General features: G+C 45.6%; 1 protein-coding gene across 2 annotated transcripts; it reads left to right on the top strand.

Annotated features, from left to right (window-relative positions):
• The first annotated feature begins 2992 nt into the window (after positions 1–2992).
• LOC147904869 (amino-acid permease BAT1 homolog) lies at positions 2993–26136 on the top strand. Of its 2 annotated transcripts, XM_087395984.1 has the most exons (8): positions 2993–3520; positions 3607–3867; positions 6151–6169; positions 23817–24036; positions 24751–24932; positions 25023–25312; positions 25420–25549; positions 25646–26136. In XM_087395984.1, exons 1-8 carry the CDS (start codon positions 3432–3434, stop codon positions 26048–26050), a joined length of 1596 nt encoding a protein of 531 aa, XP_087252110.1. In that variant the 5' UTR covers positions 2993–3431; the 3' UTR covers positions 26051–26136. The 2 variants fall into 2 exon arrangements, with proteins under 2 accessions (XP_087252110.1, XP_087252119.1); XM_087395993.1 differs by lacking the exon at positions 3607–3867.
• The last annotated feature ends 656 nt before the right edge of the window (positions 26137–26792 follow it).

Here is a 26792-nt window from a genome sequence, read left to right as displayed (position 1 = left end):
GGACCTTTTTTTGTCAGTTTAGTTTGAATTGCACTTAATTGCACTTTTGATATAGGGACCTTTTTTCTCAACCTTTTTGCACTTGTCCTTCTAGCATTCCAACTTGGGTCTTGTTTTCTTTATCAATCGGGTTGTTGTGGGTCTATGTGTCCTTCACCTACATCTTTCATCTTTGGTTCTAGTGCTTCAATTGATTGATTGCCTCCCCAAGTGATAACACTTTCCTCGTTGCCTTGTTGGATGGCCGCTACATGTTGCTCAATGGACTTGTCCACTTTTTCTAACTAGATCTTTTGGTACTCCTCCAATGAGACATAGGTGGAATGCAATGCTTCATTCTCCTATTCCAACCTCCACGATTAGTAGTTGGCCACACCTTGGATAAAAAGTTCTTGGCCAAGTGTTTGAGATACACATGTCAAGAGTTTTCAACTGCACTCTCTTAAACAAGAAACAAAAAAGTCTATTGGCCTTTGCATCCTTTTCCTTGATCATGATGTACCCTTGGCCCTAGAGTTAGACATCATCATAAAACACCGTTGTCTTAGTTGAGGTGTTGTTATCTGCCTTTAGGAGCTTGAGTCTTCAAGCTACTTCTTTCTTTGAAATTGTCAGTGCGCCCTTATCATGAAGGTATTCGTCTAGGGTTGTAAGAATCAATGTCCTTTGATGGAAAGGCTTTGGTCATAGGCCACCATCCATGGTAGTTCTTGTAGTTGGTTTAGCCCAATGAGATGTAGCCAGTTTAGGATGCTATGGGCCATTCATCGACTATCAATTAATTGGTTGAGATGAAGGCCCATTGGCTTCTCTATATTTTCTTTCTTTTCTAGAAACCATTTGTCCTTTGTGTTCTTCAGCATCATTGGCTAATTGGTAGTCATGGTGGTGGGATGAGAGTGGACATGGAGGCTTAGAGGCTATGGAGACAAAGGGATGCTAAGCTCTCACTGGGATTAGGGATGTGAACATTGAACTTCACTACCTTGAGGGGATTATATATGTGTGGATATAGGGCTTGGCCTCCCAACAACCTATTAAAATCCACTTCCTGCCACCCTTGTGGCCTCTCCTTTCTTGATTAGGCTACCCGCCAACTTAAGATCTCAGCCCATTAAGGCTATAATTTTTTGGGAGTCTATGCCCAATATTGGTGCTTCTCTTAATCATGATTCTATATGATGAAACCATTGATCCTAATCTGAAGTGTAATCATGATTCTGTATGATGAACCCATTGATCTTGATATGACGTGTAATGACTCCTTTGGGTTGACGACTACTAGTTGTTCCTTCAGGCCTTCCTTTGTGAATTCTCCTAAGGAACTGCACTTGCAGCCAAAACACCTTAGTATTCATTCCATTGATTCACTTTGGGAGTTCCAAGTCCTCTAAAGTGAATGTCCCTCTGTTAAAGCACTTTTTGATTCCATAGGGTCCTTCCATGCCCAATGTTGTAGTTTTTGCTTCATTCCCCCCAATGGAGCATTGTGCAATAGTGGTCGTTGAGTACTCATTTCTTGATGTGTCAATCATGCCACACCTTCCTCCTCCCCTAGATTAAGCCTTGTGTCTAGACTACCCTCAGCCTAAATGTATTGATTCTAGAAAATTCATTCAATCATTTTTCAATGGCTTCTTCTTGGCCATTTGTGTGCTAACCACCTTAGACTCGACAAAAGGAATTCCTTTAGTGCGAGTGCTTCAAGAATAAATGCTAGCTGGGGTATGCATCGTTGTGACTTTAAATGCCATTTGATAGGCCACAGTGTTATTTATAGCTTATGATCCCAATCATTTCAGTACCCATTCACCATCTTTTTCAATTAAGTGTCACCTTAGGTTAAGTTATATGTATGGAATAATTTATTCATATTAAGGCCTTTAGAATTGGGAGAAGGAAAGTATGGCCAACTTAGACGTATAGAATCATTTGTTGATATTAAGCATGTTTAGAATAGATAGGTGGAAAGTATAAATGAGAAACTAATAGAAGAAGTAGGTGAGGACCTTATAGTCACTTGATTGAAAAGAAGCAAGGGAAGTACTACCCATGAATTTTCAAAGAGAAAGCATATGTAATGGGACACGTGTATCCATAGAGAAGAGTTCTTGAGGCTTGGATTAAGTCATTGATCAACAATCAGCTGCAATTAAGCTCATTTAGAATAGGTAGATGGAAATAGTGCCTAAAATCCGACATGAGCAAGCTTTTCCGTATCATAGATTTGAAAAAAATACATCATACGTACCTACTTTATATGAAAAATGAAAAAAATTATGTTGTTGAAACACCCAATGACAATGATGCTGGGTTCACATCACTTGTCGGCCATCCTCCAAAAGGTGGTGTGAAGGGCTGCTGTTCTAGTTGGCCCAAAAAGGGATAGGCCCAGACATCGACACAAAAGATTCGTGTGCGGCTTACGAAGGCCACCCAGTCCATGGCCAACTCCTCCAACCGCTACAATCACACATTGGTGACATAAAATTAGTAGCCTAATGACTGCCGGCTAGTGTGAACGACCACACCCAGTGGCCATCCTCCAATACTCCATCGGTGGGTGGGTGGTTTGAACCCACCTTGAGTATAGATGAGAAAACTACCAGGCGAATCACACATTGGTGACATAAATCAGCAGCTTAATGACCGACGAGGTGGCTGGTGTGAACGAGCGTAGCCGGTAGCCATCCTCAAATTCTCCAAGGGCGGGTGGGTTTGTCTGAAGACAAACCCCCCTTGAGTATATATGGGAAAACTAACAGGCCAATCACACGTCGGTGATGCTACACTTAAATGATTGTTGTCGGCTGGTGTGAATGACCACCCCCGGTGGCAATCCTCCAATTCTCCATGGGTGGGGGGAAGTGGTGTGAACTGAGATGAGAAAACTAAGAGCAAGTTCTCCGCCATGCGAGCACAAATGCCAAAAAAGGCCAGAAAAGCATAAGGCCACAGACGTTCCCACTCATAGCTCCGTTGAATGCGGTGCCAAAATGAAGCATTGGAAAGCTCCGTTGGAGACGAAAAAATGGGCTTTCTCCTCGGGCATTTCGGCGCTAGGTTTCAGTCTGCCAATTGACAAATCGGGATTCCTTTGACATTGCCAAAGGTTGTCAGATTTTTGCAGCAAGGGCGAAAGCACAGCAAGTTCCCACGAACGGGTGGCATGGAGTAAGTTGGCATTGATCGTGGGCATTCCCACTGGCATGGCGTCAAGCGGGAACGCGCTCTAAGAATGATAGAAACAAGGGACACGTGGACGCATGGAGGAGACCTCGGACTCTTGAGAGTTGGGTTCCCGAGGCTTGGAAGAAGTCGTTGATCAACTGCCACTCACATACTACAACATCAACTCACACACACCACCACATCAGGTGAAGTTGGAGCTCTTAGCTCCCACAATTCTCTCATCCTCCATCTTTGTTGCCATGGGTGCTCCCTCCGATCCCGCCTCTGACTCCGGCCACCGTCGCCTCTCTGAACTTGGCTACAAACAGGAGCTCAAGCGTGACCTCTCGTATGCCTTTCACTTCCACCTTTTTGACTTATCTTTACCATCAATCTGGCTCTTGGGTCTTGCTTGATTTCGAGCTCGCCATGCAGGGTGATAGCCAATTTCGCTTTCTCTTTCAACATCATCTCCATCCTTACCGGGGTGACAACCTTGTACAATACCGGTCTGTTATACGGCGGCCCCATATCTATGACCTTCGGGTGGCTTGTTACTGGGTCTTTTAGCATGTTTGTAGCTTTGTCGATGGCAGAAATATGCTCGGCTTATCCAACTTCGGGCGGCCTCTATTTTTGGAGCTACAAACTTGCCGGGAAAAATTGGGGACCATTTGCATCCTGGATAACTGGCTGGTATGAATTTCTGCAACGTTGTATTGCTTGCTGACTCAAGTGCTGTGCTCACATGGAGAAGCTCACTCGTGTGCTCCTATGTAAGGCTTTAAAATAATTAACATCTATGTAAGGCTTTAAAATAACTAGTGTGCTCCTATGTAAGGCTTTAAAATAATTAACGTCAATAGATTAGTCGAGTCACTATAGACATCTGCAGTTGGTAAACTTTTCTTTTGAACGCTGACGTTCTGCTTTCATTAGAACTCCTGGCTTTGAATCAACTGCAAAGTATTTATTCTCCTTTTGAGCTACCGAACACTACTAGCGAGCTCACTCCTAGCCATTGGGAGTTAGGCTCCTCCTCTTTGAGTTGTTAATGGAGGCCAGGTCATGTCAAAGCACTCTCTCTCGTTCTCTTTCTCTCTCCTAGAGGCATGCTTGAGCGTGGAGCACCATGCTGCTCCTTTGGATGGCACCTAAGGAGTACTGAAGGCTCTCTTGAATTTTGGTAAACTCTGCCTCTCTCCATGGGTCCTGGCCCTTAAACTAGAAATGAACTATTCCTACGTGCCCATATTGGCAGGAGGCAGTGCAGTTCCCTCCAAGAATCCAAGAGTCCATATTTGGCATGCAATCTGTAAGTTGGCACCAAAAGGGTGCTCTTTGTTTGGGGGTGCAGGTGCATAGACATTCAAGATCCCAATGCTAACAGTGGCATCCATGCCCGTTCGACAATGAGCCCTAGTTGGTCAAAATTTTTTGAGGCAAGGGCCTATCTCATGATGGAAATGTCAAGTATACTGCTCCATTTAACTGCAGGGGACCAAATCTTTGAGCCATGCTCTGGAATGAGTCAGCTGCATTATTGTATGTCGTGGGTTGAGAACATAGCTCTTGTAGCATCAAAATTTCCAAGATAAATTGGGCTCTGCTCCGCTAGTCTCTGTGTTGTATATAGGGAGTTAAGCTGCAGCAGGGAAAAACCCGTCTTTCAGAAATAATGACCTCCTACATGTGACCACCTTCCAAAGAGAGACTCAGTTGGATTCACTTCCGAACCTGTTGTCATGTGGGGGTGAGGCTGACAATGTGCCGACCACTGCTCTTTGTTGTAAATCCTCGACAGCTCTCTGCACCTGTTGTTTGGTCTGAGGGGAAAGGAAAATCTGGATGGCTAAGGGAATTGAGACTGCCACCAAGTGAGCGCCTCCAGCCAGAGCTATGGCCACCTTTAGGATCGATTGGTCCCTTGTCAAACAATAAGAAACTGCAACCTGCTTGCTGGGGAAGAGGAAAGAGAGGGAATCATTGAAGAGAAAGGAAGGACCAAGCCCAGCAGCCCAATGGCTGCTGAAAAGCTTAATCCAAAGGTCTTGAGGGCCCAAAATATAATTAGAATAGGCATAACATGATGGGGAAGTAAGGAGAGGTAGCAGAGAAGGAAGGGGCTAGTTGGAAGATGAATCAGCCGTAGGTGGGCAGCAACAAGGCCAACCGGCAGGAAAGTAGGGCAGGGGAAGGAAATGTGGGTCAGTTGAAAAAGGCGAAGCATTCTCAGCCCCTCATGGATAGCTGAGCCTTTGTATTGTTTCCAAAGTTTTAAAAGAAGGTAGTTTTCTTTGGAAAGAGGGGCTGAAATGTCTGGTTGTTAAAGAGTAAAATCGTGCACCACCATTCTTACCTTTGGATTTCAGGCTGCTGTTTCAGAAGGTTCTGAAATGGAAACTTTAGATTATTGCTGAAGAGGGGTGAAATTTAACCAACACAACTATGTTTCACTCTAGCCCATGTAAGCATGCTCATTTGGTTTAGTTATAGCCGTCCATGTCTCTTATCCACTCAATTATAAAGTATTCAAGTATAATCCATTATTTACTTTCTGTTATTTTTGTCACATCATCACATTTTGATGTGAAAATTTACTCTGCTCTATTCTTTGTAATACCTACTGCACGTGATGCAAAGATGTAGACTTCTCTTTGAATTCGTGTTACATATCACTCTCACTAAAGCCATCGTGAATTAATTACTACACAAAGGGCATCAATTTAATCTGAGTATGTTTGTTTGTTCATTGCTTCTATTTGCTTAAAATGACTGGAACAGTTTTAATCAGAAGGAAAATCACTGACTAAGGTAGTAGGAATGCTGTAACTCCCCCTTGAAATTCAACCTTTGGTGCAAACATCTGAGTTAGGGGTTAATGCCATTCTTGGGGCTTTGCTCCAATATCTATGTGTAGATCTGTAACACATAATAAAGTTGTGTCTGAATCTTACATGTATGGTCCTTACCGTGCAGGTTCAACATACTTGGCCAGGTCTGTATCTAAACAGCAAATTGAAAGGTCCAATGCTTAGACTCTTATTGCTTCATTTTTACATTGCTGACATTTCTTGAATCTCTTGGTTCTCTTTAAGTTCATATTTCTTGCACTTGTTTATTTGCCTCATCTGAAACTAAAAGTACCTTGCTATCCATCATTTGTGCTGCCATTTGCAACTCTCCCTTTACCATATGTCAAAAGTTGCTGAGAGTTGGCGCTTTGCTGTAAATTTGCACCTAATGCATTAGAAGGGGTGAAAGTGGAACCAGTATATCAGTAATTACAGTATACTTAAGGACCATGCTCTTATCACATGCAATGTCGCACAGCAGCAAACACCATGTATATTTGTGCTGCCTTTCATATGCTAAGGCCCTAGTGTCTCAGAATATACCTTTATCAAAATGAATAAGCTTGATCATTTTCTTTTACCAGGTAAAATTTGTATGAAAAATTAAGTGCACAGTTTTTAGATTAGGACTTTGTTTAACTTTGGAGATATCCAACTCCCTCTACCGAGTGATTCAACATATAGCAGTCTATGCCACAATTAAGCGGACAATTGAATATATGCAAAAGAATTTTGGCCAGCTTAGACTGCTTGAGTAAGGTGAGCCTAATGTTAGAACATTAGGATGTGAAACCTGATGACACAGAGAATGATGCAAATAATCAAGGAGACCAGCAATTGATCTTCCGACTAGATAATAAGGTAGGCAACTCATTATACTACTACTTTTAGTGAAGGCGAGCGGCACCTCAAGCCTGCTGCTCGACACCTCTCTCCTCCTCTCCTGTCTGTATCCTCCAGTCTTTTTTGGATACAGCTGGTGGCCTTCTTGCTCTCCATCTATTCTGTCCTAGTGGATCTATTGTCTCCACTGGTAAGGTGGTCTTATCCACAGCCATTTAAATGAAGAAGTTTACTCTTGTTGTGCAAGTCCCTTGATTATTCTTCTTGTAGGATTTGCATATAACACATGAAAGCCAAACATGAGCCTTATGTAGTCACCCAGAATAGATCCTTTGTTCTCTTGTCTTCTCCCATGGTTTGCTTTTGATCTCTCTCTATCTTGACTCGTTAATTTAGGCAAGATGTGCTCTTGGCCAATCTGACATGTAGTTGGGCCTCGGTTTAATCTTTGTCACCAGCCACCTAGCTCCACTACAAGATGTGTGTTCTAACTTCTTGGCGAATCTGACAAGTAGTTTGCCAATCTGACATGTACTTGGGCCTCTGTTTAAACTTTGTGACCAAGCCACCTAGCTGGATTAGAAGTCCCTTGCCTCCACCTATCCCCATGCTGAGCTGCTTCTCTCCATCATGAGCCACATGTCTCTGTGGAGCCAATTGGCAAATGGCCTGACCTCCAATGTGAGCTGCTTGTCTAGCACTGAGTCACCTTCCCACTTGTCTCCATCTTGAGCCACTTATCTCCATGTGGAACCTCTATGCAGTACTGCTCCTGTATTCCAATCCCCTCATATCTCTATGACAATTTACCTACTGCTGCTACACAACCACCATCTTGGTAAATATGTATCCTCTCATTTTTATTGCTTTGTAATGACACTTTTGGGTCCCATATTGTAGCGGGAGAATAGACTATGCTCACTGTCTCCTGCTCAATACTAACTGCAACTGCAAGATGAAGTGGATGAAGAATGAGGACCAAAGGTGACCCTTTTATAGCTGTTAGGTCAGCCTGGCCGACTTGGTCAACGCCGACCGCTGACCAGGTCGGTCAAAAAAGTCAACGTTGACCAAAAGGCAACGCGTTGACTTTTGACAAAAAAGAGAGTCAATGCCGTGTTTTTTGACCTGCGATGACATGGTATTGACTTTCTGTTGACTGTGTGTTGATTGCTGACTGCATAGGGATTCCTGCATGGCTGTATGGATGCCTGCGTGGCCGTTGACTTGGTTGCCTGCGCTGGCACCAGCTAGCATGGCCATGGGCTTGTGGATGCCCGTGACATTACCTTCTGCTCAAACTCGAACTAGGGTATGAAAGGGGCTTCCCATTGTGCCGACGGAGGTGACTGTCCGTGGTATACCTGGATGATAAATCCTGATCCGAATGCCTAGTTCATGAAGCCGAAAATGGTTGCTAAACTCATGAATCTGCATGTACTGAATGCTTGGATCTGGTGCTAACTTCTGGTAAGGATATGTGCTGTGGGTTGATGCTCCAGGATGATGCTCCATGTGGGTTGTTTCCTCGGTGCATATAGGTGATAGGGATAGAGGAAGACTGCATTTGAGAGAGGCATCTTGGTCTTGCTGCAACCTTGTTGCCTGCTTCTGTAATGCTGTATTCTGCTGTACGATTGTGTCTTGCTGGTGCCGGTCTCGAACCCCTTGAATGACTAATATCAAAGGTTGACGTGGAACACTCTTACTCCAATAGATGAAGTTTGGACCCATGGCCTAGGATTTTGACATCCAAGCCTTGGTGCTGATAATCTGTCGGGTGCCACCATCGTGCTTCCAAGATGATGTCTGCTGCCGAGATGATCATCGTGCTCCCAAGATGATGTCCGCTGCTTGATCCTGAGTGGCCGACTGTACCCACCGTGAGATCTTCAGGGTGGTTGAAGCTACCTACATGTTGATCTCTATCTGCTGCCCTGGAAATGCACCATTCAAGGTCATTGCACCATTCAAGGTCATTGGTTCCGTTGGCGTAAGAGGCAATTGAGCCTTTTGAGCTGCTTTGGTGGAGATGATGTCCTCATAACTCCTTGAGTCTCCTAGGATAAGGACCTTCTGACCACCAACTTGTCCATAAAATTGAAACATATTGGGAAACTAAAAAGGCTCCCCCTTCTGCTGAGCTTCAAGCTCCTGGATGACTACTGAGGTTGTCCGTGTAGTCTGCTGGTCATCAAGCTCCTCAATGACTATTGAGGTTGTTGAAGCTGTTGCTGAACCACTTGACGTGGCTCCTCCTATTAGAAGCTTCTGGTAATGTGGGCAATCTTTCTTATTATGGCCCGGCAGATGACAATGGAAGCATCGGTTCTCCTTGGCATAGAGTGCTCGTGTCACTGTATCCAAGTTGACCAAGTCGGCCAGGCTGACCTAACAGCTATAAAAGGGTCGCCTTTGGTCCTCATTCTTCTTCCACTCCTCAGAACTTCAAGCCTTTCCCACAGTAGAGCCTAGGCCTCCCCGCAGTAGACCAGTAGGGTAGCCCCAGCCTCTTCAGGGTTCTAGTGAGGATTGACGTCCTCTAGGTAGTCTAGTATTCCAATTTTGCAGTGAGGATTTCAGCCCCTTCATACAGTTGTATTCAGCCCTTTAGGCATTCATTATTCAGTTGTATCTATTTCCTCTTCGGAGGTCCACTACATTCTCTCCCTCTGATTCTCTCACTCACATCCATAGCATCACTTTGTGTATTGAGTGCATCATCTTGCAATTGCAGTTAGTATTGAGCACGAGAGAGAGTGAGGATAGTCTATCTCCCGCTACATTGGTATCAGAGCGCTTTAGTTTTCTTTCTTGAGATGGGGAGGGTCAGTTTAGGGGCAGCTCTATTGTTTTATGGTCCAGACAAGATTCGGCAAGGACACCATGAGCACTAGTGAGCAGTCCAACACGGAGGGGATGAGGGTTCAATGCCTCAACCGCCACCACCACCACCACCACCACAGAAACCTACAGACACTTCCATGTCTGACATGACAGCCATGTTGCAGGCTATGATGCAGATGCAGCAGCAACAGTCCGAGGCTCTCTTTGCTTGCATGACCTTACTTCAGGAGATGCGGGAAGATCGTGAGCAGGCCACCAGAGAGCGTGAAAGGCTAGCTCGGGAGGTAAAAGAAGAGAGCAATTGGGAGGCTTGGGAAGCAAAAGAAGAGCGTGGTTGGGAAGCTCGAGAAGCCGAAAGGGTAGCTCGGAACGCAAAAGACGAACGTGACCGAGAGGCTCGGGAAGCCAAGGAACTCCGGGACCGCGAGGCTCAAGAGGCCAAGGAGCTTTGAGAATGTACCGCCCGACAAGAGAAGGAAGAATGGGATCGGTAGCTTCTCATTTCTCTACTCTGACCAGCGGGGGGAGAAAAGGAGAGACTTCCGCCTCCAGTCAAGCCTCAATAGGCCTAGCCAAGCTTCGATACCAATAAAGCCAAAATACGAGATTCTTCAACATACAAAGCACCACTTGATCAATTGAAAGAAAAAAAAGCAGACTAAGAGGATGGCTACACTGATTGGGTACAATCTCTCCCTTCTGGATAAGTGGCTAAACCTTCCTCTAGAGAAGTTGAGATCTTTCAGTAAAGCACATAGAGCCAAAATAACATGTCCAAAATCCCTTTGTTCACGAAGAAAAGTGATACTTTTACATAGCTTCTTAGGGTGGAATGGGCGGAATTTATCCTGAAATGATTTATGTCATCTCATAACAAAAAATTTCCCTTGGCATACAATTAAATGTAAATAGAAAAAGCTGGCTCAATGGCTACATGATGTTCTTTGTGTGACAATTCAATCAGTATCCTAGTAGCGTCTCTAATCCTTGTCATAAGTTCCCTCACTTGACATTACTTTAATTGATCAATGAATCAATAAATCCCAATATAATTGCAGAAGTGCGGTACGAGATTGGTAAGGGGGTTCTATTTATAGGGGGAGCCCTCGCAATGAACTACCGATTTGGGTCTGGTAACCAAGCGATTGACCCGACCAGCTCTAGTCAGATAAACTCTACATGGTTAGGTCAGTTGACCTAACCTTGGTTAGGGTCTTAATCTTGCCTCTAACTTGCCTTTGAATGGCTTGGTTACTAGCCTATACAATGGGCCTGTACCAGGCCCTAAACCAACCTATATCTGGCTTACTAGCACTGCCTCTAAGCCTAGTATAGTGCCGTGGCTAGACCACCACCTACCTTGTAGAAGACACAATGAGAAAGGACTAATGCACTACACCTCTCTCTAGGCGGGCACATGCACATAGCAGCCCTCACTCTCTAATATATAGACAAGAGATAACTAACCCTAGCAAGAGCTGCATCGAATGTGGCGGGGATTCTAGAGGATACTTTGTGTGGTTTAGTTGGGGATGCGTAACTAAGCCCGTGTGAGTGATTTCATGTTAATACTGATGTTGCTAGTGCTATTCGTGTTATGTTGGATTGGTGGAGGTTTTCTCAACTAAACTGGTAGAGTTTTTTCTGACATTCCTTGCTCAGTTCTATCCGTTGGATTCACAGCTCCTCAGTTCGCATATTGCTTTTAGTAGTTGCTCGCACATCCACTGCACTTTCACATGGTATCAAAGCAGAAGGTCGTCTAAAAGCTTGGACTTGGAGAGTTTTTGGGGATGATGGTATTTGCTGCTAGAAGGCATAGATAGCTTGGGTACAAGTAGAGTGATTTAAGAAGGTGATCTAAAGGTGTGGCCGGTCTGGGATGTTCAAGAGAAGGCTATTGCTGGCGGATATAGAAACGATCAGGAACTTCTTGAAGAAGGCATCATACTTGCCTCTTTTCTCTTCCTACATTCCCATCCAGTCTCCCTTCTCTTCTTTCCCAGCCACCCTACCTCTTCGTCTTTTTCCCTTTCACAAGAGCTACTTCTCCGCCCCTTTGAGATTGCTAGTCTGTCGGAGATGATTGAGAAGGCATTAAAGATCCTAGTCCTTCCCATGTTTCCGTAGACCGTTAGCTGGATGGCAACAACTGCAGGGTGTGGAATTGGTCCTTATTTACATTGAAATGCTAAAACTAAGTGCGGAGCATCTTTGGGATCGGGTAAATGCTAGTGTTTGCTCTTTCATTTTCCTAAATTGTGCTTCTCACGTAATCAGCCATGTTAAAGGGATTTGGAAATGTGGTGTACTTCTAGAGGAGGGTCTCCCCGATGAGCAAGTCTTTGAAGAAGTTTAGATGCGAGTATTGAATCCCAAAAATTCAGCAACCATGCAGGAGCATATTGAGAAATTGTAGGCACTTCAGCAAGAAGTACTCCAAGCAAGCAAATAGATTTCTTTAGAGGACAAAACCATCACGTTGTTGTCCCATCTATGTGTTCCCAGCTCTCAGCATTCTTCTTCTCTCTCATCACTAGTGGGAGGCTGAACACTCTCTCTTGGGAGGAGATTGTGCCTATGGTTCTTGATTAGGAGGGGTGTTTCCAGAACCCTCCACAGGGTGGAGATGCGGAGGCCTCGGCTGCCCCGTAGGTCAAAGGGTGGAACATCTAAGGAAAGGGCAAGTGGACATCTTCTCCACCCACAAAGAAGAAGTCCGATGCAAACTGAGATGCCTTCAAGGCAGAGTGATGTGCAACCACTGTGGCATGAAGTTCATTATTGGAGGGGGTGCCCTCAGAGGAGTAATGATATGGGCTCTACTATGGCTGCAACTACTTTAGACTTTGTCCATTTGGAGATCCTGGATACATATGCTCCATCTTTTGAAGATGACAGATTTGGGTCTTCTCCATTTTTCTTGGGTCTAGAGATATGGCAAACAAAGAGGGGTTTTTGGGTGCTCCAACAGCAGTATGTTTATGAGTTTTTTTTTTGGGGGCAAAGAAAGGAACCTTCAATCAATAAACTTCATACAAAACAGCAGCCCCGAAGGTGCTGAGTATGGAAAAAACCGATAAAGGCTGAAAGAAGAAAAATCAGCCTGTTCCAGAGAAACCCAGCTCACTGCCTAGGGAATCTCTGGTATAGGAGCTAATAGCCAGATGGGGGGACTGTACAACCAGCGAATCCCTCGCGGAGTGAATATGCCTCGCAAAAACGTGCGCGCCTCGTGACAGTCGCCCTAGAGCCCGAGGTCCCACGCTCCCAAGTGGAGCGCAAGGTGTAGATGATATCCTGCCAGATGGCGACCAAGGTAGCCCAGGTTGGGACCCGATGCCATCACCAGGCTACAATAAGCAACCTAAATGTTCCATGTCATGATACTGGCTACTACCTCCCACATGCTATCCTCCGGAGGGGAGTGAGGATCCCGGCTATCAGGAGGGACCGCGTCATGGAGCTCTATCCTCTGAATGCTATGACCCTGTATCTACTAAGCTAGAGAAACCTCATTAATTTGGAACGCGTGACTTCCCTCGGTCAATCAGGCCACCATCCCCCAGGTGTAGTCCCTCTGAAGGCACCGCATGCGTGTCATAATCTTGAAGACTCCCATCCATATCCTCTCTACGCTACAACAACTCCAAAGACAGTGAGGGATCATCTCCAGAACACCAGCAGAGCAACAGTGACACTGCCCCTCCACCCGCATCTACTCCAACCACAGGCCTATGGGCAAGCCTCCGTGGGCGGCAAGCCGGAAAAAGTAAGAGATCTTCCTCGGCCGCAGACTGTACCCAAGGCGCGTCCAAAACCTGGAACCGACCTCTTTGGGCACCTAATGTCTCTCCCTCGAAGAAGGCTATGCAAGTTGGATTGGATTCTATCTATCAAAATAACACTTGGGAGTTGTGTGACTTGCCTCCTGGCAAGAATGCCATTGGAACTAAGTGGGTTTATAAGATTAAACGGAAAGTTGATGCTTTAGTGGACCATTATAGGGAAAGAAGGGCACCTCGTCCACCTGCTCGGTAAGGTCGATCCTGGAAGGCCAAAACCACTCTCTTGGATCCCACTGTACCTCCCTCAGGGGCCTACCTTCCCAAAGCCAGAGGCGCCATTTGGGGGCGTCTTGCTCTGGGATGTTGGGAGGATCAATGTGCCACTCCTTCCCCAATTGGCCCACAACTCTGATCATCTGCTAATGAATCCCATTCAGACTCCCGTCCATCTCTGGGGGTCTCTCAATGAGTGCCTGAAGTAGGCCTCCAGGTCCTACACGGAAGAAATCAGGTTGCTTGCTGCCTCGTTGGATCATCATCCTCAAAGGGACCCTTCCCCATAAGGGGGGCCTCTGAGAAGATCCAATTTGTGTGAATGCTGCCACTGCCCCCAAGTGCGTGGGGTGTTCCTGAGAAGCCCTCGCTGTAAGAGGAGCTTCCAGGGCTTTGTACCAGGGGTGAGGTCACACACCACCAGCTTGCCCAAGAGGGCTCTGCTCTGTATCTCCAGCTCAACGATACCCAAGCCTCCCAATGCTTGCGGCATAATCATCGTCTGCCAAGCGACCCGGGCTCTGGTGTTCCCCATGTCGTCCGAACCTGCCCAAAGGAGATTGCGAACCAAGCGACGGAGTTGTCCAATGCACCCTCTGTGAAAGCACTAATAGGAGGCAATGTACCAGGCCGGGGCAAGAAGGACCCGGTTGGCTACTAAGGCACGGCATGGCCCGCTAGGGAGAGTTTGACCGAGCTTCCGTAGAGAATCTTGCACCGAACACTCTCAAGATCTGGGGCGTCTACTGCTCTGCTGTAATATCAATACCAACTTGGCACTCGAGGTATCTCGCTGTGCAGAAGCCAAAGGCACTCTCCCACTCTCAAATCTCCTGTGTCTCCTCATAGCCTGTGAGGAAACTGATGGATTTTGTCCAATTGGTCCATGAACCGAAGGCCTCAATAAATAGCCAGGGCTCCCCAGACTCTCTCCAAGCTCACTGTGGTGCCCTCTACATACAAGGCTGTGTCATCTGCAAACTTGGAATCCAATAGGTCCTCTTTCTGTTTGATTGGAAGCCTCAACCCTGTGAGGCCCACCACCTGCGATCTCAAGTAGTAGCCCAATGCCTCCACCACAAAAAGGAAGAGAAAGGGAGCTAGGGGACAGCCTTGGTGGAATGAGCATGAGAGAGAGAAGGCCTCGCCCATGTGTCCACCTATATGCATCTGACTAGAGCTCCCCGCATAGAGCGCGGAGACTCCTCTAATCCATCTATCTGAGAAACCCAACCTTTGCATGGTGCCCTCCAGGAAAGACCACTCCACCCTGTCGTAAGCCTTCTCAAAATCCAAGAGAAGGATGGCCAACGGCTGTGACTCCTCTAAGCCCTCAAGGCCCTCTCGACCCAAAAGTGCCTCTGCAAAGATGGTTTGACTCCGGCCTTCTTTCGTAACTTCTGGAAGATCATTACTAGCCCTTTACACTCAGCCTGCCAGGAGATTTTCGACATGGGTTCCCTTCCTCAGTCCCTGAGTAGGGGGTGAATTTGTTTGATCCCGAAAGGGGGAGATAGGTTAGACATCTAGTAGTGGAGACCGATCACCTTGCTAGACACTGCATACAAGATCCTGGCTAAGGTCTTGAGTTTGCGGTTGCGGCCTCATCTCACCGACATCATCCATGATACACAAACTGGCTTTGTACAGGAGTACAGCATCTCGGACAACATTTTCACGTTCTGAGAGGCAGTGGATTGGGCCAAGCTCCTCATCCGTGAAAGGCTCCCTCAGTCTCTTGCACAACTCCTTCGAGACTACTGTCAGAACTTGGTCCCAAACTAACTCATGGGTCACAAGGCAAGCTGGAGTCACCCTCTACACCTGAAAGAGCTGGCTGTAGAAATCCGTGGTCAGCTCTAAAATCTCCTGTGGATCAGTGTGCAAGATACCCTGCGGATCCGGTAATCGTTGTAGCTGCGTGCCTGCCGATCGAGGCCTAGTGGTATGAAAAAATTGCTTCCTATCTCCCTGTTGAACCTAGTGGGACCGGGTGGAGTGGTAGGAAAACTCAGCCCGCCAAACCTCCGTGTCCTGGAGCTCAAGGCGCGCACTCTCAAATCTATCATTGAGTCACTGGGATCCTGGGTCCTGTTCCCTGAGCCTCTCTATGGAGGCGAGGTCTCATCATAGTGCACGCTCGTGCTCCTGAAGAGCCCTCCTTCGTCTAAGGGCGTGAGACTGCAACTCCTCGCTGCTCCTCTAAATCTCATCTGCCACCCACGAAGCCCATCCTTTGCAAAGTATTGACTCTGGTTGTTGCCAAATCTCTGCAATAACCAGCCGAACCTCCTCATCCTGTAGTAGGTCCTCTAGAATGCGGGCCCCCTTTTGGGGCAGGCCACAACGAGGCTGCTCTAGGTGTAATCCTGCTAGAGAGAGGTTTGACATCATGGTGCCTGCTAGAATCCCTGTAGAGCCACCTCTGCAGAGTGCCCAGTCCCCGACGTAGAAGTGATCCAGCCTCTCAAGCAATCCATCATGTCGCCTCTGGCCGAATGAGAAGAGAAGGCTGCTAGGAATCCTGTTGAACTCTGTCTCTCTCCACAAGTCTTTGCCACTGATCTTGAAGATGAATTGCTCTCACGTGCTCCGCTCTGTTGCTGGCATCTTGGAAAAGGAGGCACCCCCCTGCTTGTCCTCCCCAAACTCCAGGTTGTTGAAGTCTCCTCCAACGATCCAAGAGTCAACATCTGGTAGACACTCTGTCAGCCTCCTCCAAAAGGCTGGACAACACTGTTTGCATCCAAACTACCCACCTTGGGATAAGCTCACCATGATTGTAGACATCTGGGACCACCATTTGGCATACTGAGATGCAGACCCCTCCGCTCCGTCCTATGGCAAGAGACCACACCTCCGGGCTCTCTTGGGAAGAAGGTGGTGACGCCCTCGGATGTCTACTACTGAGAACATGTGCTTTTGTATCAAAAGGAAGTCCACTGCTCACCCTACCACTGCCCTCTGCAACTCCTGCCAAAGGATCAAGTATTGTGATTGACTCCGTGCATGGTCGTGGAGCCCGTGCACGTTCCAAGTCACTATGGTCCAACTCATGAGGACGGGGAAGCAGGAAACAAGGCTTGCCTGTGGGTGGGTGCCTGTTCCAGAAAAACCGCCTTTTGTGACTTTGAGGGGGGTTTGGAGGGCGGGTAGTCCATGTCCATGCGACGGTGTACCAGAGTGGACATCGGCTCTATGCCAATCTTTCGTGCCCACTGCAACATGAAGGAGACATCCACTCTGACCATCTCAGCACACTTCTGGAGTGGCTAGTAGTGTTCCAGATCGATCCTTGCCTCTGGTGGCAATCTGATAACCCCTACTGTCAAACCATAAATCGGCTTCTCCCACGTGAAGCTGAACTGGAAGTTCACTTCTGCACCATGGGCGTGCCAAACATCTAGTCCCAGTGGACCCATCCAATCATCCATCGTGCGTGAGATCTGATCCCCCATCATAGCATCAAATACCTCTGGGGTCCACGTCTCCAACCCTGTGGAGGCGAATTGGAACCGCCAAACTGGATGTGTCTGGGAGCCCACAACACTAATCAAACCCCTTTTCTGGGCCTGCAAGATCATGAGTGTCACCTCCAGTGGTAGAGGGTAAGAGTACAAGATCTCCAGGGGAATGGGAGGGCTGAGAAGGGAGGGGGACAGGCCGTTGAGATGAGGAAGTGCAGGGGGATGGGGTCGTGTTGTTGCCTACTGGCAAGGGAGCTGAGGCAGGTCTAATAGGGGGATGGAAGGGGGAGGCCGGGGTGGAGGGAAGGGGGGGAGGCTGGCGGGTGGTGAAAATGGCCATAGCAGGAGTGGCAAGGGGGGCAGGAGGGGGTCAGGGGAGCTCGGGAGGAGGGGGAGGGTGTGGAGAGGGAGAGGGGTCCGTCGGAGGGGGGGCGGGGTGGGAGGGAATAGGGGCAATTACAGGCCCTCCTTGCTAATCAGGCACACCTAGGCTCTGGATCCCCTTCTCCTCAACGAGTGCCGGGCTACCCTCCGCAGCTTCTGCCATCGCAACATCAGGAGCTCCTGAGGCACATTGCTGACGCTAGGGTGAGTGTGTTTGCTATACCTCCACTAATGGAGGATCACCCGGCTAAACTATGGCCCCTACTGCTGGGGGGAGGGGTCTCCAACAAAGGGCTCCTGCAGCTGCTCCTCTGTGGATGCCTCTCTCTCTCTCTGTGTGTCTCTCTCTCTCTCTCTCCGCGTCTAGCCCGTTGCCTGTGGCGCTTTCGAGCCAATTTGCTTTGTTGCTTTTTCTTTTTTTCCACCTGGGTCCACTCTCCCTCTGAAGGTGCCACCCAAAGTGTCTGGGACTCCTGCTGCTCTTGTCTGAGGGGGTGCTGGGCCCTGGCCTGCTGACTCTGCCTGTCTTGCGGGGGCGGGGGGGGGGGGGGGGGGGTCTGACCACGATGGAATTTTTGGGCTAGATGGCCCATCTGCCTGCAACGAGGACACTGGCCTGGCCAACCAGAGATCTCCACTTATTTGTAGCCTTCAACATGGAAAACTGTAAACCTATCTTGTCTCCCATATGATCTTCATCAATGCTAACACCTTCCTGAGAAATCTTGTGTCCTAATTATACATCTGTTTCATAAAGAAATCACATTTACTAAGCTTAGCATACTGCTTATTCTGTCTTAATAAAATTAAGGCGATTCTGAGATGACCAATATGGTCCTCTAAAGTCTTGTTGTACACACTAAGATATCATCCAAGAACACAATAACAAACTTGCCCAACAACTCTCGGAACAAGTAATTCATCATCTGTTGGAAGGTTGCGGGAGCATTGGTCAATCCAAAAGGTAATATGAGAAACTTGTAATGACCATAGCGGGTCTGAAAGGGCATCCTTTCAATATGTTTTACATAAATACGAATCTGTTGGTAACCAGTACGTAGTCAATCTTAGTGAAATACTTTTCTCCAACCAATCTGTCTAGTAAGTCATCAGCACGAGGGAGAGGACTTATTCTTAACCGTGACTTTATTCAATCTTTTATAATCCACACACATTCTCCATGAACCATCTCCTCAGGCGTATATCCCCAACTTCAAGTATTCATGAAGTTCCTGAGCTAACTCGTCCTCCTCTCATTCTATAAGGTGGTATACTTATAGGCTGAGAACCGGGACTAAAACTGCCCATTCTAGAGACACGCCTACTGGCAGTTGTTCGGGAAATACATTTTAAATCATTTAACAACTTCTATAATTCAATATGTTCAACCACACTTAAATCATTGGTATCAGACACAAATGCAACAAGTGAAGAAAATGGAATCAAAACACATTGAAACACATCATAAGAACCTGTTTGTAATATATTCCGGACTTGAATCGCATTTACAAGAGGTATGTATATCATCACACTATATCAAAAGACGGGGTCCCCGTGCAAATGAGAAAGAATATGTGCTTCCCAATCAAATTGTACATCATGGGCTTTAAACCATTCAATGCCCAACAACACGTCTACATGATCCAAGTGCATAACATAGCACTCTAAAATATCCTCGTAGGCTTGAATCCGGCTGGGAAATCGATCCATCTTGCGATCCCTCCTAGCTGAAAGCTCACCTTGTAGGTGTGATTACTAGGTGTCATATTCAGCCGTAGCTTTTGCACAAGTTTTTGGTTAACAAAGTTGTGAGAACTACCTGGGTCAAAAAGAATGTGTCCGTGTCCCTTGGATCTCACCAAAAGTCCAATAGAGATCATGGGGGCCAAACAGTGAATTATTAAAAGAACAATCACAACAATGAGGGTGTGTGAGGACATTGACACAAATACTTGTCAAAATAGTTTGAGTGGCTATCTTTGACTTCGTAGGTGGTCCTTTGATCTTCAGTAAAGGTCCTTGTGAGGCTCCGGGCCTCTTCGGGCAATGAGCCCGAGTATGCCCACTCTCCTCACAAATAAAGCATCGTCCTTCCTTCCAAAGATGAAGCGAATGGAGGAAGCGCTCCTTATTGCCCTTAGTGGTTTTGTGCATCTTCTGAGAAGGAGTATCGGAAGATCTTGCTTCTCCCCTGCTAGTAGCTTGTTCTTGCCCTGGGTCTCGGGTGTAGTCAACTTCTTGGTCGAGGCCATAGTATCATCATAAATGCGCGTAAAGGGAGATCCAAACAGGAATTGCTATCTCCTTTAAAAATTCGTCATCCAGGAGTGGCTCTGATACCAATTGACATGACCACGATCGTTCCTGGGAACCTGGATGCACACAAGCACAAACAGCCGATCATAGAACCACAAAGAGAGGTGTATGCATGCTCACCACCCAACCGTGATGCTCACCTCCAAGACCCGTAGAATCCAAGCATCCTCCGAGCCACAGGCTGGGCTACTAGCACGAACATCTGCATCCAACCAGTCCACAACCTCCTGGCGTCCCATACCACCAGAAGGCACCCATAGGGCCCCAGGACTGCGCTAGGAATCTGGGCTATGCTAGAAAGCGGGTGTGTGTCCGCAACAGGATCCAGGATCCAAACCAGCAAGGAAGAGCTAGACCTGCTCTTACTTGCATGAATGAAAACTGAATCCTTGGGCCCCTTATATGGGCTCTAGCCTAGTGCCACTAAAAATAGCTGGAACCCTAAGTTGTCTGTTGCCCTTGCAACCCAACCTGAGAATCGCCTGCCTAGCCGCTAGCCTCCCCAGGCTCTCAAAGCTAGTCCTGTGTGCCTAAACACACGCCAGATACGATCCATGCACATGACAGTCTGTAAGAGTTAGTCATCTCCTACTTGTATATTAGATAGTGAGGGGTGCTATGTGGGTGTGCTCGCTAGAGAGGTGTGTAATTTATTTGTCCTTTCTCACTGTGTTGCAGGTGAGGTGGGTGTCTAACCAGGACACTATGCTTGGGTTAGAGGCAGTGTTAGCAGGCCTGGTAGAGGCCACATTATAGGCCAATAATCAGGTCAGTCGAGGCCAGCTTGAGACCCTGACCAAGGTTGGGTCAACTGTCGTGACTAGGTCAGGTTAACCCGACCAGATCTGGTCAGGTTAACCCGACCAGATCTGGTCGGATCAGTCGGCTGGTTACCAGACCCAGTCGGTCAGTTCATTGTCAGGGATCCCCCTATAAATAGGGCCCCCTTACCGCTTTTATATTTTACCAATCGTGGAGGTTTTCTCAGCTAAACTGGCAGAGTTTTTCCTGACATTCCCTCTGCAGTTCTATCTGTTTGGATCGTTGTTTGCATACAGGGGCATCCCTTGAAGAGAGAGATGTCCCCATTGAGATACTCTTGCCTCCCATATACCAGCACTAAGTTTCTACTTCCTAGAAAGCCCCTTCTCCTTCCTAGAAGGCCTTTTCTCCTTTGATTCATGCCGTATATTGGCTAGGAAATTTGCATTACAAGCTCTCCAATGGCAACACCTTTTTCAGGAAGATATCACATTTGTATTCTCCAATATTTCATCCATCCACTTTTTGCCCTGTGCCAACCCCTTGTGCTTGGTTGCCTCCATTTCCTTGTGAAGAAGTTTATCCATGTCCGATATTTCAACTATTACAAAGTAATTAATGTGTTGACATAGAGCTTCCCTTCTGAGGGTAGCCTGCTTATCTCTGCTGGCAAAATGAGGTAAGGCATCTAGACTTTTTTTAAATCATTCTTAAAATATGAATCTATTGTTCATCCTCTCCACTCTTTTCCAATATTGCCGGAGCCTGGCATCCATAGCATACATTATCGATGTCAAAATGTTGTCTGGTAATCCCAACTGCTGATATGTGATTTTTTGCATTTACTTTGAAGCTAAGAGTGATTTCATCCCCTAGTTCTTCTCTCACGCATGCGTTCCTCTCTGCCCAAGTTTGTACGGCTGGACCATCTCCAAATGTGTTCCCTCAAATCTAAATGCAACTTGTTTGCATTGTGTCCCAATGATTATGATTTTTGTCTCAGAAATGCTCAGTTGCATGCTAGAAAACTGGCAGAACTTGAGGCATGCAAGTGTCTACAAGACATGTGAAGAGAGAAAGGAAAATCATGTGTGAGAAGTGATTTGAGCTGATTTTGAATAGGGCAGCAAGGAGAGGCATGAGCTGGCAATTGCTAGAGGTGAAAGATGAAAATGTGTGAATATGGAGGGAAACTCAGTGAGGTCTAGTTGGATTCAAAGTTTTGAACCAAAATGTTCAACCGCTCATGTCGGTGAGTTCCAAGATAAATACCTTACACTAATTTCAACGGTGATGGTGATGCATAAAAAATTGGTGCTGCCAATGACTTTCAATGGTACTTGATCGGGCCCAAAAATCACGCAGACAGAAACACCTCTGAATTCAGTACTGGACAATACTTTCTAAAGGTGTCAACAGAAAATTAGGATATTCCCCATGTTTATGTAGCAAAGGTGTGCTAATGGGAAAATTTGCGTTTATTTCGCTTACTGCTTGGACGTGTGGAGAAGCCTAGTGTAACAAAGGATGAAATTTGCCTGAGCTAGTGGAATCAGACTGGGGATATTTGGGCTTGGAGAGGGCAGGAGACTATGGATGGGACAAACTCCCATTCATTGTGCTCACCTTTTGATGTACACACTTTTTTTTTTTGGGTGAAATCTTTGATTGATTATATTATATGAGTAGCAACCTCAAAATAAGGTGCTGCAATTACATCAACTGAAAATTTCAGTATATGCCAAAAAGACCTCATGATCTATGCAGCGGGTCTGCAAGCAATCAAAGAAAGATTGCTGCAGAGAACGCCTAAAAAAGCCAAACAGAGAGAAAGTAGGATCACCAAAGAATTTACAATTCCTATATGAGTAATCCCGAAGAGTTCATTGCTTTGTTTGAACAAAGATGGATAGAGAAATTTCAAGGCAAGAGAAAGATAATTTAACCTCTTCCCACAAGCTCTCAAAAGAGAACCAAACTTGATTGGGAATTCAAAATCAATATGGAAATATAAACTCATGGCCCATACTCATCTAAAACTTTATACTATAATTTATAGGAACAAATGGAACAATGATGTACACACACACACACACACATTGAGAATGGGTTGAGGAAATTACCCAACAGGAAGGCATCGGACCTACAGGGTCTCCTCACAAAAGATGCTGAAATGGGGAGAGATGGAAACAAAAGCATCCCTAAAAATGAACAAGACAATCTCAGACCATAGAAGAAGGCTTCATAAAGCAGTGGAAGACTAATAATATAGTTCCCATATTCAAAGGAGGAGATAGCAAAAAATGCAAAAAATAACATGACAATAATGGTGATCAGCCTGAAGGCCAAGCTTCTATGGCACAATTCTAGCACAAAGCTTGGGCGCCTGGTTAGAAAGCAGTTGCATCAAATCCCTGCCACAGGCACGTTTCAGTCCAAACCACTCCACAGTTGAACACTTGGTCTATAATAACATCAGTAGAGAAGCAGAAAGGATAAAAACAAGACCTTCTATTGTAGCTTGTAGACTTCCATGAAAAAATCAAAAGTACCGAAGGAGAAGCTGTGGCTCTTTGACAGCCCTGACTCAACCTTGTCAATCCTCCTCATTTCCCTCACTCCCAAACCATCCTTAAACTAAAACTATGCTCACATTTTCCTTTTGCCAAGCATCAACATACACCCCAATCAAAAAATTTCTTCCATGCATTTTTCTTTCAAATATCATCTAACAGCAGCAGTCTGTACCATTGTCATTTTAGCCCTGAATTGCAACATGGTATCTAGCAAAGCTATTATGGACCTTGAATGTTTCAATTTTGCAAACCAGGCACCCCTTCTGCAATCCTCCAAGTTCTTGAGAGTTTCCTGTACCCGTACTGGGAGATCACACTCTTTGAACACACGTCAACTCTGGTGACTGTATGTTTTGACTTTTTGCAACGGAATCTACTTGGTTTAGTATGCAGTTTTTCATTTTCCTTGAATTTTCTGTGAGCTGGTGTTTTCCGACTGATTGTTAGTATTGCTGTCTTTCTTCATCATTCTGAGGATTTTCATATAGGCTACCTGCTTCTACAGCCTTACTTATTAGAGATATTGGTATGCAGTGGGCTGTGACAACGAGTGTAGAGTACTCGCTAGCAACTCTCCTTCAAGTTATTGTTTTGCTAAGTACTGGAGGTGCTAATGGTGGAGGATACCTGGCATCAAAGTATGTGGTGATATGCTTCCATGGAGCAATCCTTTTCTCTCATGCAGTTATTAACAGCCTCTCCATCCATTGGCTCTCTCACTTGGGGAATATTGCTGCCATATGGAATCTTTTTGGTGAGTGTGAATTGTCTGCTCTCTATGACGGAAAATGTGTAACGTTCCTTTGCAAGCCAGCCTCTCTTTAATGCTAACAAAAAATGAGATTGCTAAAGTTATAGATACAGGCTGACCAAACCAGACATGTCATAACAGATGATGGAAGACCCATTTACTAACTGGGAAGCCAATCCATTGAAAGGAATTTCAGATCATTTCAAGGTTTCTCTCAAAATGAAAACAACTTTATGTGTTGCGATGAATATTGAAGACCTGGCCACTTGGTTGATGACAGTGATATTGGGTATATTTTCATCTGTTCTAGAAGCAATGATTATCTACTAATTGCATGCAAAAACTGCCCCTACGATGGTATTCAGGTTGTGGGATCTGCCAAGTTGTCACCTACTGCTAAGAAATTCAATGCTTCTCCATAAAATAATAGTCTTTACTTGAGTAATAGCTCAAATGGAGTACATATTTACTGTATTACACTATGTTATCATCCTGTAAAGTTTTGAAACATCAGATAGAGATTTGCAGCTTCTGGATAAAGCTACAGAGCGTAGATAACTCACAATCTTAAGGACGTGAAATCCCCTACATTCTTACAATTTTAGGATGAACATCTCACCTTTATCTTTACTCTGGAATATTATATAGCACTAATGTTTTGCAGCTCAATAATAAATTTTAGAAACTTAAGAGTTGGTTCTTGTCACAATTTTACAGGGGTCTTCGTCCTCATGATTCTTGTACCGGCTATTTCCCCTACAAGAGCAAGTGCAAATTTTGTGTTCCATCACTTTCACACAGATGATACATATGGCATCCACAGCAAATTATACATCTTTCTGCTTGGACTTCTCGTGGGTCAGTACTCAATCAGTGGCTATGATGCCTCTGCTCACATGGTAAGCGTGTAAAAAACAGTTTGAAGCTAAGATTCTTTGTAAGCATGAGAAAGAACTACTGCTAGCTTTATTGTCTCTGGTATCCTGCAGTCAGAAGAAACAAAGATGTCGGATAAGAATGGACCATATGGTATCATAAGCGCAGTAGCCATATCAGTTGTGACTGGTTGGGCATATCTTCTAGGCATCACATTTGCTATGACTGATGTAACGCATGTACTGGACCCAGCAAATGATGCAAATGGATATGCTATTGCTCAAGTTTTTTACGATGCCTTCAAGAATAGATATGGCTCTGGGGTGGGAGGCATCATTTGCCTTGGAGTAGTTGCTGTGGCTATCTTCTTTTGTGGCATGAGCTCAATTACTAGCAATTCAAGGTCTGCAGTTTCAATTTTTCTTGAATTTGAATCCTGCTCTTCTTGTGTGAGCTGAGAAGCAATTATGATTTGTTGTCTGCATTTTGTAATATGAACTCTTCTGGCAGGATGACATATGCTTTTTCAAGAGATGGTGCCCTGCCATTTTCAAATGTATGGCACAAAGTGAACAAACGAGAGGTGCCCTTGAACGCGGTTTGGCTTTCTGCGACAATTGCATTTATTATGGCCTTGACGGTGCGATAGTCTGTCGGTCTACTTGTGGATCATTCATGTTCTTTGGGATTTATAAATGGTACGCTGCTTGTGTCATAATATATCTTTTTTTTGCAGTCCCTGGGCAGTACAGTAGCTTTCCAAGCTATGGTCTCTATTGCAACTGTTGGCTTGTACATTTCCTATGCATTACCGACTTTGTTTCGCATCACACTTGCACGGAGGACGTTTGTTCCTGGACCATTTCATCTTGGGGCACTTGGCCCTATTGTGGGATGGATAACAGTGACGTGGGTGGCTATTATTACTGTACTATTCTCTCTACCTGTAGCGTATCCTGTGACAACAATAGACTTCAATTATACACCGGTTGCAGTGGGAGGACTTCTTGTGCTTGTTGTTGGAAGCTGGATCGTAAATGCAAGATTCTGGTTTAAAGGGCCCGTGGCAAATATCAGAGAAACAGAAACAGCACAGCTTCACAACCAGCTGGCACACTCTGAGACACAATTGAGAAATTAGTAAGTTTATTTCTCTGTTGTCGCTTTGCTGAATTGGTGTGGGCAATAGGGAGTATTATCACTGCACCATATTGCAAGACAAATTTGGCGTTGGAAAGTAATGTATAATCTATATTATCCATTTAAGTTCCACTAAAGAGTAATTGTATCTATTAATGTGAAAGGAGAACATGATACGGAAATAGGGTCTATTGTCCATAATTTACAAGGTATTTCTGAATCTGCATAGGGAAGACCAGCATATTACATAGCCACTTCGAATGACAAGAATGCATTAGCGTACTTTCCATTCATAACGGAAATCCATGTAGCCTTCTAAATAGGCTTAATCACCTAGCCTCTATCGTATATTAAGTGGCCCTCAACTAACAAATATAGAATGTCCTCTGAGGTTCTAACAGCCTTAACATTATGCGGTCTTTCATTAAATAATATGAGTTTGTGTTTATACAATGTTTTTTACAGATATTTGTAGACAATTTGTGGAATATGTTCACATTACGACAAGTTGAAGACTCATCTACATCTTTGAAAAGGAAAATGGACTATCGAGTTGGTAGTTATAGTGAGGTGTATATCTAACAAAGGAAACATATCTTATGTCTACATGCCTTGGCTTATATCGGGATTCCATATGAACATCAATTTAGGCCTTTTATTGCCCCCCTGTCACAAATCAAACCCACCCCTCCCTTTCCCTTTTCCCAATTCCCTTCTCCCTTGCCTTCCCCCCTCTCTCCCTC

The sequence above is a fragment of the Dipteris shenzhenensis genome, chromosome 2 (genome assembly GCF_047967505.1).
Source record: "Dipteris shenzhenensis isolate YYH24624 ecotype China chromosome 2, Dip_SZ_1.0, whole genome shotgun sequence".
NCBI classification, from domain to species: domain Eukaryota; kingdom Viridiplantae; phylum Streptophyta; class Polypodiopsida; order Gleicheniales; family Dipteridaceae; genus Dipteris; species Dipteris shenzhenensis.
Note: the sequence above shows the minus strand (reverse complement) of the source record. Positions and strands in the feature narration are given on the sequence as shown.

What these genes read in the sequence shown, in the direction of transcription:
- LOC147904869 (XM_087395984.1), top strand. Translation starts at nt 3,432, where the DNA reads ATGGGTGCTCCCTCCGATCCCGCCTCTGACTCCGGCCACCGTCGCCTC. An exon ending in TGCCATATGGAATCTTTTTG is followed by an intron (nt 24,037 to 24,750) that starts GTGAGTGTGAAT and finishes ACAATTTTACAG; the next exon opens with GGGTCTTCGTCCTCATGATT. An exon ending in ATGATGCCTCTGCTCACATG is followed by an intron (nt 24,933 to 25,022) that starts GTAAGCGTGTAA and finishes GGTATCCTGCAG; the next exon opens with TCAGAAGAAACAAAGATGTC.